Source organism: Anoplophora glabripennis, unplaced genomic scaffold (genome assembly GCF_000390285.2).
Source record: "Anoplophora glabripennis isolate ALB-LARVAE unplaced genomic scaffold, Agla_2.0 scaffold392, whole genome shotgun sequence".
NCBI classification, from domain to species: Eukaryota; Metazoa; Arthropoda; class Insecta; order Coleoptera; family Cerambycidae; genus Anoplophora; species Anoplophora glabripennis.
In genome coordinates, this window is record NW_019416500.1 from 68,771 (window position 1) to 81,750 (window position 12,980).

Sequence of the window (12,980 nt, forward strand, 5' to 3'; positions counted from 1 at the left end):
GATATTGACACTAACACCGAGGTCTAAAAAATATTCGATTATGTCCCGCTGACCACACATAACAGCTGTATGTAGTACCGAGCCGCCATCACTTTTTCTAATATTATTAATCTGCATGAGGTTCCACTAGAAATTTTAGAATTAGTATTTAAAACATGCTTTTCTGGAGTATATGTCTATAAAATATATACGAGGACAAAGATATAAATGTTCCATAAATGTTTTATTTATATATTGTGTAAATTGTTTAGGTAATTACCTTTTGTTACGGTTTGCGATAACACACGATAGTGAAATATATAGCGTTCTCCCAATTTCTCGAAATGGTCGTTCTGACCTTTGACTGCTCTCGTGATCTAGAGTACAGTGTCTCCTAACAGAATTACCGAGATCTGCTAATCATCTATTTGAGTACCTACATTATATAGACAGTGATTTGCAGAATTGCCAGCGTGTAACCAACCACAGTCAACCGTGCCAGTTTATTTCGACAAGTAATGAGATAAGGTTCGTTTTTTTAAATTATTATGTCATGCACATTCTAGTTTGTTCTTCCTTGTCTCATATTATATTAAGTGTATTTTTTATAAGCTAGTTTTATATCACACAAAAAGGTGCATTGTTTTAAGGGTTGTTTTTTTACTGTTATTGTTTACAAAAATTGTATTTATAGTCGCTATAGAATAATAGAAATATAGTTTATTTTGTATATACATACATACATTTCATATTTTGAAGAACACATATTTCTAGTTTTTTTAATACATAAAAGTAATTATACAAAAATTGACATTGTTGGACCTACTTATCCCGATAAAATTTTATCAAATATAAAGAGATCTGCGTTGCATATTTTTTGTGATAAAAGTTTATTTATAGTACCCGTAGTTAAGTAATAAAAGAAACACGAATTAGAAACAGTAGGTATTATGTAATATCGTCATGAGATATTTTTCATTCAAGGAAAAATGTGAATAATTCTTATTTGACGCAGATCCGTACTACTTAAAAAAATATATAGACAGTATCCATTTATGTAGGCAAAAAGTTTAGTTAAAGTTTGAACTTTATGTTAATAGTAGATCGTATTACTTTTGTGTAACATACGAGAATGGCGAGTGCTTTTTGTGTTATTAAAGGTGGAAAGATCATAAAAGTTGGTATTCAATTAAAACAAATAAACACATTTATGACATCCTGAATAGCCACCACTACATTCAATTCAAATCCAATTATAAACAAACCTCAGGGTCATTTCTAACAATCAGTTTATATATGGACAAGAAATTATCAGTTACGTTTTTAAAAGTATGGTTTTGCTGCTTCATCAGAAGATAAACAAGTGCTAATTATATAAATAATAACAACACTTAAAGTATAACTAAAATGCTTGACTAAAATTTGCCGTGTGGGGGGGAATCATTTACATACCCAGATGCCTGGGTCTTTTTTCAGTTTGTTTAAGTTAACTTAATAGTTTTGATATAAAGTATAAAAACGGGTGCTAATAATAAAATGTTTTTGCATGTTTGCAATCAAAAATATGTGGATTTGGATTGGCTAGGCTACTGATATTTTTTCTTCAAAATTAGTGCATTACTATTTTAGGGAAAGTAGAATGTCCTATGGTGTTCTTTTTTTATAACAATAAATCTCTAACATTTTTTGAAAAATTATACTCGTATCATCAATTGTAGCAGGCTAAACATTGGTGGCAATGGGAAACCAATATAATTTGCTGATTTATTATCTAAGAAATTGATTAAGATACAGGGTGTCCGGATATTCCGTATACAGGGAACTACCACAGTTTCCTGGGATCAAAGTAATATTAAATATACAGGCTGTTACAAATTCGCTTCTCACTGCAGGGATCTCGGAAAGGGAAAGAGATACGAAGTAGCTTAAATGGGGACAAAGTTGCGTAATCAGAAGACCAACATTATGCCTCTAAGAAATCAAGGCTAACATTATTAGTTTTCGAATTATGTATTTTTAAAAAACCGAAATTTTGGAAATCCGTTTTTGTTTCTTTTCAGCCTTGTTTGAGGTGATATTGATTTTCTTATGGAAACTTTTTGCCCTGTATCGAATGGCATAATCAAATTTTACATGTAACGTTTCGTCTTTCCGGAACCATCATCAACTTCATTTTTTTAAATACGACCTGTACATTTTATTACAATTTTTGCAAGCCTTCATGACCCCCAATACTGTACTGCCTCAGCCCGAACCAGATTCAGACGTTTAGTCTCGAAAAATTCATCTTCAATGTATTCGTTCTAAATTTATCTAAATTTTTCATTTAAATTTCTTTGTTTATTGAATTATCGTACACTGTAAGTATCGTTAAATCCTGTGAAATCCATCTAATTATTTAAACTATTACCTACTATCAAACATTTATTATTATTAGCTATTACCATCACTTGGTCATACATCCAGAGTCGTATTTAAAAAAATGAAGTTGATGATGGTTCTGGAGAAACGAAACGTTACATATAAAAATTGACTATGCCATTCGATAGAGGGCAAAAAGTTGCCATGAGAAAGAAAGTATTCTTCGTTTTGCAATATAACCTCAAACAAGGCTGAAATGAAACAAAAACGGATTTAAAAATTTTCGGTTTTTTTCAAATTTTTCGAAAACTAATCATGTTAGCCTTGATTTTTTAGAGGCATGATGTTGGTCCCCGCATTACGCAACTTTGCCCCCATTTAAGCTACTTCGTACTTCTTACCGTTTCCAAGATCCCTGTAGTGAGAAACGAATTTGTAACAGCCTGTATATAGAACGCATTAAAATTGACAAATAAATACAGGGTGATTGGTGCAACGTTTGCCAAATTGAATTGGCCGAAAGGAGGAGTGATTTGCAATCTCTTCAGCCCCGATAACTCACTCTTGGCTCCATGGGTTTTTTTTATTTCAACTTTTTTACTGTTGCTTTGAAAAATCCCAAAATTTAGTATTTAAACTTAAATTAAAAAAAAAAGTTATTGGCACAACCTCCAAATTTAATTATAATTTTTATGTTTACTGTTGTACGGTTCTATCAAATTGAAAATTACTACCAAATAACATCTAGTTGTCATTTTATTAACTTACAAAGTTTTTGGAAGAGGTAAGAACAAATTTCCCTAGTCTATCCCCTTTCCAACGAACGGTATGCAACATGCCATAAAAAACTTTTAAAAACTTCACTAATTCGCTTAATTTGTGTATCGGGACACATCAGGCTGATATTCGATATTCGGAATGAACACTTGTCTTTGCGTCAATAACACGAGCGAAACATGTGAATTTGTTATCTCACTCTTGCACAGTAGAATTCATCATCTGTATGTTACTTACAGTGCAGTGGGTTCTAACGTTTCTTGGACTTAAAATTGAATTCTACCGTAGTGATGCGTAGACGTATTTCGTCTTTAATAGCGACGAAAGCCGCTCCAATGCATTGGACTAAATCTTCCCTAATTTCAACTTTCGTGGCGTATACAAACTCTTTGGCCCGTCCCCAGACTCAAAAATCTAACGGAGTTAGGTCTGGAGAACGTGGAGGTCAGTTTTACAAAAGATCTACTTATTCTGATCACAAGAAATTGTGGGTGCTCTACTTACACAGATTTTGGGATTCCCTGTATATATTGACAACCTTAAAACTTCTTTGTAGGTCGTTGCTATGACTCTCCTTACGGACAACCCCATCTACGACCTGTTTCTGGTCGTAACCGCCCTCTTGGTCGTAATTTTCGCCTACTTCCACCGCTCGTACCAGTACTGGAAGAACAGGAACTTCCCCTACCTCGAGCCTACATTTCCTCTGGGCAACAGCCCGTATCTCTTCACCAGTACCCTGGGCTTCGGACTGGATACTGTTAAGTACTACGATGAGATGAAGAAAAAAGGATACAAGTTCGGGGGAATCTACACCATAACCACTCCAGCTCTGGTCCTCGTCGACCCAGATTACGTTAGGGACGTTTTAACAAAGGTATGCGGCGTTCCTAATATCACAGACAAAATAGCTATCGCCACAGACCGCTCCTGGAATAGGCCAGCAGTTTTAAATTTCCGAATTGCCGGTAGAGTACACCACCAGCAGAATTTTAGGAAGAATCAAATACAGCGACCCGCACACCTAAGCGTATCCTAGCGACATATAAACAAGACTTTGGTAATGTTGCCAGGTGTACTTACGGATTTCTTTTGTACACTTTTTTATCAATATCTGTTTTTTGCGTTACTGTATTTACTTCAATGTATGATGTAGGTATTGATAAAAATGTTTTAAAAAAATCAACGAATATCTATGTATGTATCATATGATATTCTGCAGTGGTGTTACAATTAAGTTATTTCATCACAATTTCGTTAATTAGCTACCTACTATTTTCATTTTTTGGTATTGAAATACTGCAGAAAATGTATTTCCAAATAAACAAAATTCGTAAGAATACTTTAAACAGCTTGTAATATAATTTTTTTAATATTTGATGATGACGATAAATTTATTTAATATACAAGGTGGGTTATTAGTACGTCGCGGAATGTAGGCACAGGTTTTTTTTTGTATCTTGACATCCACTTATATAATAATTAAAGATAGAAAGAAACTTTAAATACAAATGTACGACTTTTCCTTTATTTCATTCGACATCAAAATTTACTGGCATAAAATATGTATGTTTAAAATAAAAAAAATCATTAAAGAAAATTAAAATTCATCCTTATGAAAATAACAAACAACGCTTTTTATAACTAACTTTACAACAACATAAGGAGAATAACTAAAAACGAAATAACATTAATATACCTACAATTTTTACAAATCAACATGCAAGTGATTGTAATGATACAGTTGAAAATATTTCAATTTACTATTAATTGCTTCAAAAACAAATTCAAAATTATCAAGCATTTCGTCCTGTATTTTTTTTTCAATACTTGCAAATTTTCAGGTAAAAAAAAATATGTCTAAAGGACTGACAATGAGATCGGGGCTGTTTTCTGGCTACCTAAGGTTTCTAATAATACTTTTTAGTGTTCGTGGACGGGATTCTGCCTCCAAAATAAATTTGCCAATATTCCTGAAGAACTTTTGCACATTATTGTTATTTGAATAATACGGTTAATTATGTTTTATTTTTCTTCATCAGATTAACCCATTGTAATTTTTTAAATTTTTTAAAGTAAAATGGGTTATTCTAATATTGATAAATCCCATGTATTTTTAAAAGAAGGTTCGTTTCTGTCGTCTTTGTCTGATTCTGTGCGAGAAAGAGAGTTATAGTGTGCGATAGAGATAGAGTGACTCTGTCCTCATAGAGAGCTTATCTCTTTCTCTCTCTCTCTCTGCTGTCTTCAGGAGTCTCCCCAGCAATTTCAGGACACCTAGGGAGGGAACGTGGAGTAGAGCGCGTGGCCTTGTTAAACCTTCGTTATCGATCTATGATGTCACACAGTATAAGAAAAAAAAATGGTTTTTGCTCGTAACTCGGAAATGGCTGGAAATATAAACAAATTTCCCCTTGGTTCTGAGTAGAGCACTCGGTGGGTGACGCAGAGCGGGGTGTCACAATATATGAAAAAAAAAAAAAACAGTATTTGCTTAGACTCTTAAGTATCAAAAAATCTCCCATGGTGAACAAATAAATCTCCCATGGTGAACGAGTGAAAAACGTCAAAACCCGCATGTCAAAAAAAAATCGGGACCAACGGTGTGTGACGTCATAGGATAAAAAAGTGTTTATAACTCGGAAACGGTGCGTTGAATCGAAAAAATAATTGAAAAATGTCAACCCCTCCCTCCCGGGTTCTGTATGTTCCTTCTGCGTTGAATGCAAAAGGTCCGAAGTCCGTATGTCGAAAATAAATTCTGGAAACAAGAGGTATGTCGTGTTATAGTAAAAAGGCCGTATAACTCGGAAACGGTGCGTTAAATCGAAAAAATAATTGAAAAAATCTCCCCACACCCCTGGTTCTGTATGACAGTTCTGCGTTGAATGGAAAAGGTCCGAAGTCCGTATGTGGAAAATAAATTTCGGAAAGAAGAGGTGTGTGAGGTGATACAGTAAAAAAGGTCTTATAATTCGGAAACGGTGCGTTGAATTGAAAAAATAATTAAAAAAATCTCCCCACTACTCTGGTTCTGATTGTCCGTTCTGCGTTGAATGGAAACGGTCCGAAGTCAGTATGTCGAAAAACAAAAAAGTTAGTCAAAAATTGCAACAGCAGTAGCGAACGCATTATCTTATCTCTGTATTGATTGATGATTTGTTGGTTTTTTTTTAATAAATTTCGTATTCAACTACTCCTTGAGGTTCCAGCAATTTTACATTGTGTTAATTTTTTTGAACACCTTGTGTCACAAATATGGGCACTACCAATGACAACCATAATATGCAACACTTGTGTCAATAAATAATTATTTACCTATCTAAAGAAATCAATAATAAGAGGCAGTACCCATCTAAGGATACACAATCTGTATAATGCAATTTTTTTAAACATAGGATTTGATATCGTACCATATTGGAGGTCGACGTACAAATCTAAAAACATTACTTTCGAGTTTTTGAATTTTCCAATTTCAAGGTGATATAAAATAAATAATTAATTAGGTAAATTCATAGTTTTAATTCTAACTCGATTGATTTTATTTAACATTTAAGGCAAATGTGATTTCCAAACACAAGATAAGTTCCATATCTCTTTAATTACATAATTATTGAAAGCATTAAATTTATTTAGCAGTTATTATTTGGCAACAAAGCCACCGCTGGAACTGCCGCCTATTAGCAAGTAGAAGAGTTACCACGCTAAATTTTATAGCTGGAAGCCGGCTAAGGAGACCCTGCTTCCATTTCGGGTTGCCAATTTCCAGCATTTAAGTAGCAGTCTGTAGCGGATACGCTATACTGTCTGCGCTAATATGCACGGTGTTACAGTTGTGGTCAGTTTCGTCCGTCTTTTTCTTGTAGGACTTCCACCACTTCGTAGACCGCGGTCACTACCACAACGAAAGAGACGACCCCATATCGGCCCATTTGTTCTCCCTGAACGAGAAAAAATGGAGGAACATCAGGACCAAACTTACCCCAACGTTCACCTCGGGGAAAATGAAGATGATGTTCCGCACCGTCCTGGAGACCAGCAAGTATATGACGGACGCCATCGAAACGTGCGCCCTAGAACGGAAGGACATCGACATCAGAGAGGTAGGTGCAGATTTAAAGAGATGCAGCTTGTTTTAATGAAAGTTCCTGGTAGTTCAAATTTGCCGATTTATCCCAAAATTAATTTATGTATTATGTGACCAACAAATGCAACTGTGGACGAATTAGAGTGGGAATAGGTACGGCCTGGGATGGCTTCCAGGCGAAAATCAGAAGTTAGCCGCTCGTTAGGCGCACGAGATTTCTGTCAGTAATTTTTTTTTTTTTGGGGAATAGAAAAGAAAGAATGCTTCGTACTATAAAACCAAGAGAAATGTTGACGCTTTTAAAATGAGATTCTATCAAAAAATTATATTTAAAAAGTTATTCTTGGGGTGTATCCTATTTTGTTTCAGGGGTCGAAAAATTTATGCACACAGCAACGCCATCTGTCAGTAGAAGATAAATAACATATTTTTAAGTCAAATTAAACGTGTTTACTGTCCACTGCCTATGGTTAATAGTGATTTAAAATAACGAGCTTTCAAATAAAAACGTGGTCAAGTTGGTTCTGAAAATTTGGACGTAGGGCGTAGCGTATAGCAAATGAACTTAAAACGTCATCTGTCAAAGCGCTATATCGCCGCTCAGAGTAATAAGTAAAGGGGAGGCCGCATTCCCTATTTCAGTACACAATGTAAACATGTAACCTCAACCTATTGTATGTTGATAAACAAATTATACATAAGTAAACACAATGGTCCCTGGTACAGTGGCGTACCGAGTTTAGGTTTAAAATCTATCATAATATAAGGAAACCATAAAAATTACACTTTTTAATAGAATAAAATCAGAAGTGCTCGATTATTTAAGCTTTCATGTGTAATAAATAGACAATAAATAGGAAAAAGTTAATNAAAAGATTTGCGTTTGTTCTCCTATCGTTTAACTTGTCAGCAAGAACTTCATGAAGTTGATTTTCCGCGACGGACTGTATTTTGTGAATGGTTTTTAACCAACTACGGTGAACTTCATAATATCACCTTTTTTTCTGATGAAGCCTGATTTCATTTAAGTGGTTACGTAAACTCACAGAATATGAGAATGTGGTTTTCTGAAAAACCAGATAACTTTTTTGTCGAGGGCCCTCTACACGCTTAAAAAAATTGGAGTTTGGTGTGCTCCAATCGAAGGAGGATTTATGGACCTATTTTTTTTAATGGTACTCTTACTGCGCAAAGGTATAGAGAAGAAATTATCGCTCCTTTTGTTAACCAGCTGGAAGAAAACGAAATTACAAACTTTTACTTTCAACAAGATGGCGCAAGGGCACATACGGCAGGCGAGACGATGAATATGTTGAGGGAAGTTTTCCAAAATCGACTAATAAGTCTCAATGCTGAACATGAATTTCCACCGAGGTCATGTGATATTACGCCGTGTGATTTCTTTTTGTGGCCTTACCTTAAAAACACTATTTTTGAACTGCCTATTCCTGATTTAAACCATCTGCAGGCTCGACTTATAGACAAGATTCGTGAAATTAACAATACCCCGAGCATCTTAGAAAATGTCTTTAATTCTTTGAGGAACAGGTGTGAAAAGTGCTTGGAACAAGGAGGGGGACACTTTCAGCAGCTGCTTTAATTTATTGTTATAACAAGGAGGGGGACACTTTCCGCAGCTCCTTTAATTGTTTGTTATTGTTATCACGATTATTCTTTAAAATAAAGTTATATAGTCATTAACGTTATTGAAACTGACAGCTGCTATACAGCTCGTTGAGAAATGAGGTTAAGTTGGTCGCTATAAGCTACTCCCTACGTCCAATGTGTCAGAGCCAACTTCGACCACGTTTTTATTTGAACGCTCGTTACTTTTAATTTCTTGTTGTGGAGGTACCTAATAATAGTTATTTTTGTACCAAATCAGTAAAGTGATTCTTTATTAAAGGAGCTCATAATCTCAGGCTCGTCAATAAAGACACTTTACTGACGTGGCGTAACAAAATTTTATCGCCAATCGTAAAGACTTATAATTTAAAAAATGAGATATTATAACTTATCACATTTTATTGTGACAAAGTAAACAGAAAAATAAGAGCAAATACAAAACAAATCTACTTATTTTTTGTTAAACAGATATTATCTGTGTTAACAATTAGTAAATCTTTAGTAGAATTATCATTGGTAATAATTATGTTCTCAGTTTGACCTTCAACTAAAATTATCTCTGCGATTTTCGTTTTGTTGAGCACAGATTCCTCAACATAGGATTCTGCAATTGTGTCGTTTTCCACCCTCCGTGACGTTTTTTTTTCTTACTGCCGCCTGCGTTGGCAAAACGAAAGGCGGACGTGCCACGAAAACAATGTCCCGTATAAAGTGATGGTTCTGTCTATAATGCAGATAGTTGGCAAATTTGCTTGGTACACTTCCAGAAGTATGGATCCCAACTGGCTGGATTGTGCATTCACCATTTCTATAAGTTAGGAAAAATCGGTCGTGGGGCGTCTGTTTAGGACATAGAGCTAAATATTTCTACAGATTTTACTTTTTCTTCAGGCCTGTTGGTCTTTGTTTTAGTCACATGAACAACCATAATTGTTTCTTTGTGCTCTACGTCACTTTTAAATTCAAAAGTTCTTCATTATGTAAAGCCCCAGTAATGCCAAACACAACACAAATCTAAAATAGTTACATTTTTCATCAAATAGATTTTATCCAGTGCATTCAGTAAAAATTTAAGTATTTCTTCTTGTGAAAGAGTTCTGGACTTTTTTGGAATATGATTTGATCCTTTTTGTTAAAAAAAACTGTAAACTTTTTACATTTACTAATGTCAACGTCATTTTTTGCTGAAAGGGTTGCTTTCATCATGGAATACGACCACATTGAAGAAGGAGAATACTCTTTCGATAACTCGGAAAAAATATGACGGCAAAAATACGTAAAAATTAAGTGTTTGTTTACTTCCGGAAATCGTTATAGTAATGCAAGGCTCTATATTGACGGTTGACGATAAAATATAATAATATTCGCGTCTTTGGTTTTTGCAGTTTCTATCTTGTTTCACAACAGACGTGATCGGATCTTGCGCTTTCGGCATCGAGTGCAACAGCTTCAAAGGCACCGAAGCCGAATTCCGGCACATGGGCCGGGAGATTTTTGCAGTACGTGGTTTACGTATACTCAACCTCATCCTGATCAGCAAGATGCCTAGATTGGCCCTCAAACTAGGTGAGTTAATACACCTGTGTTCGAATAAATGATTTTAATAAAAAATAAACGGCTTATACAGGAAAATGTTTAACAGTTAAATTTTTTGTGGCTAAATGAAAATAGTGTATCTAACAAAACCAGAAGAAAACCGACACTTGGTCATTTGATAGTATGTATTTTTCATCCGAGAAGTGGAAGTTCCTGTGGCTGATGGCTTAAACAGACCGCCCAAAAGATGGTCTTGATTTATTTCGTGTAACAATACCAGTAAATATTTAAAATTTATGAGTTTTCACGTGTAATACGTAAGAAAAACAAATTTCTGTATATTTTTGCTGCTATTTTTCTAGAAAAAGGAACTGCATTCAAATTATTACATTAGAAACAGTAGATTTGTGACATTTCTTCGAAAATGGAATAAAAAAAAAACAGAAACTAGGTACGCAACTGCGTTCTAAGTAACATTTTATATCATTCAATGAGGGAATAGTTTTCTGCTTGTGCGTTCTTCTTTTAACTTTTCTGCCAAATATAAATTTCGAAGTATTTGTGTTCCATGTTTTACTCTCTTTTTCAGGTTTAAAAGCGAACAACGACCACGTATCAAAATTCTTCTACGAAGTTGTACAGAAATCTATCAAGTATCGCGAGGACAACAACTTCACCAGGCCCGATTTCCTTCAGTTGCTGATCGACATCAAAAACCAGACTAAAGACACAGAGAATCCGTTCACTATGGACCAATTGGTTAGTAAAAATTTTTATACAACTTATTTAACTTAAAATGAGGATTTTCTAACGATTTTATCATATGAAAGTAGCATCTTTTCACTTCGAACATGAAATTTTGTGTCTCTAGAGACGAAACTGAAAATGTATTTAATTAAAAACAATAAACTAATGTCCCTCTGTTGATTGGGAGACTCCAAGTAGGTACTTGTGAAGCGATTTGACATATATTTATACAGAAATTTTCCTCCACAATATTTAAAATTTGTTCCTTAGCTGCGACGATGAAGGTCCGCGATCTCCATCTTTTCTACGATTCAATCGCAAATTTCGTTCAACAGTCACAGCGAAAGTAGCAACATTCGTCATTGGCACATGTTGCATTTTATGTTGATTGGTCATTTATTAGATATTGCTATATAGACATTTGGAACACTTGTAAGGTAGATGTAAACAATGAACCACAGTAATAAGAGCACTATGAAATCTACAGTAATACTGAATAAATGTGCATTTATCAAAATGACTTGGTTGAAACTATTTAGAACACATTTTAATAAACACGCTGCAGTCTAACTATGAATATATAACAACTTCAAAACACGTTTTCTTTTTTTTTTAATTTAACGTTTTTGGTGACAGCGATTCTACTTTTAATGGATATATCGCCAAAGTTTTTTTTTAATAAATTCTAAATCAAACCTCTGTATAAATCACAATACATCAAAATAGTATTTCCTGTTCGATATGAAATACTTTTTCGTGCATTTTCTTCTAAGAAAACGGCAACTCTAAAGCGAAAAACACAAGACATTTAAATTTGGGAATTACTACTACTATACCTACGTCCCTTTGTCAAAAGTGTTATACTATGGTGTTTGTCTTAGGTATCTCAGGTATTCGTATTTTTCGTCGCCGGGTTCGACACCTCCTCGTCCACCATGAACTTCGCTCTGTACGAGCTGTGCAAGCACCAGGACGTGCAGGACAGGGTCAGGGAGGAAATCAACGAGGTGCTGGAGAGGCACGGCGGCCAGTTCACCTACGAGAGCATCGGGGAACTGAAGTACCTGCAGCAGGTCATCGACGGTAAGGATAACATTTCATACTTGAACTCTTCAGTCCAATTTTTTCAAGAATTTCTGCTCAAAAAATATGTATGTAAGAATATTCTCTTTCTAAAAACGAAATGTTTTAACCGTAGCAAAGATTATAGATTCTACATATTATACAGCGCTCGTACGATTATAGTGCAATTTTTTTTTCAATGCAGAGGCCCAAAGGCTGTTCCCGCCACTGGTGGTCCTGACGAGAGTCTGCGTGAAGGACTACAAACTCAGAGACACGGACTTGGTACTGGAAAAGGGCATTCGCGTGGTGATACCCCTCTACAGCATCCACAGGGACCCGGAATATTATCCGGAACCGGAAAAGTTCGATCCGGAGCGGTTCAGCAGCGAGAACAAGAAATCCAGACATCCGTTCGTCCACTTGCCCTTCGGCGAAGGTCCTAGGAATTGTATAGGTCAGTACAGATAGTTGCACAAAAAAAAATCATGTACAGGATGTCAGGTAAGTATCGGTCAAACTCTCGGAAGCTTACAGGGAAGGTCAGAATAGGACTGCTACGCTCATAAAAATATTATACAGGGTAGCCCATCGAAAACGTACCGCAAGGCATTACAGGGTAGTAATGAACTTTTNAAAATTGGTCAAAAATTTGCAAAATGAACCTCCATAAGAAAATACATGGGATTTTGGCTCCGTACGCCTATAGTATATCTACTACTAATGATGTAAGATTAAAGAATGTCTGTAACGAGAAGGTTCTCTCAGCAAATTGTGAAGGCCTATTAAAACTACACAAGCCCTC

General features: G+C 35.2%; 1 protein-coding gene across 1 annotated transcript; it reads left to right on the top strand.

The window, feature by feature from the left end:
- Positions 1-313: 313 nt before the first annotated feature.
- Positions 314-12,661, top strand: LOC108909788 (cytochrome P450 6a2). Its single transcript, XM_018714215.2, has 7 exons — positions 314-507; positions 3,674-3,994; positions 6,984-7,220; positions 10,216-10,396; positions 10,956-11,125; positions 11,995-12,196; positions 12,381-12,661. The coding sequence occupies exons 2-7, from the start codon at positions 3,683-3,685 to the stop codon at positions 12,644-12,646; spliced, it is 1,368 nt and encodes a 455-aa protein (XP_018569731.1). The 5' UTR covers positions 314-507; positions 3,674-3,682; the 3' UTR covers positions 12,647-12,661.
- Positions 12,662-12,980: the final 319 nt, after the last annotated feature.

Excerpts from the sequence above, each read along its gene's own strand:
- LOC108909788 (XM_018714215.2), top strand. The coding sequence starts at position 3,683 with ATGACTCTCCTTACGGACAACCCCATCTACGACCTGTTTCTGGTCGTA. Across the intron at positions 3,995-6,983 it reads TTAGGGACGTTTTAACAAAG|GACTTCCACCACTTCGTAGA; the intron begins GTATGCGGCGTT and ends TTTTTCTTGTAG. Across the intron at positions 10,397-10,955 it reads TAGATTGGCCCTCAAACTAG|GTTTAAAAGCGAACAACGAC; the intron begins GTGAGTTAATAC and ends TCTCTTTTTCAG.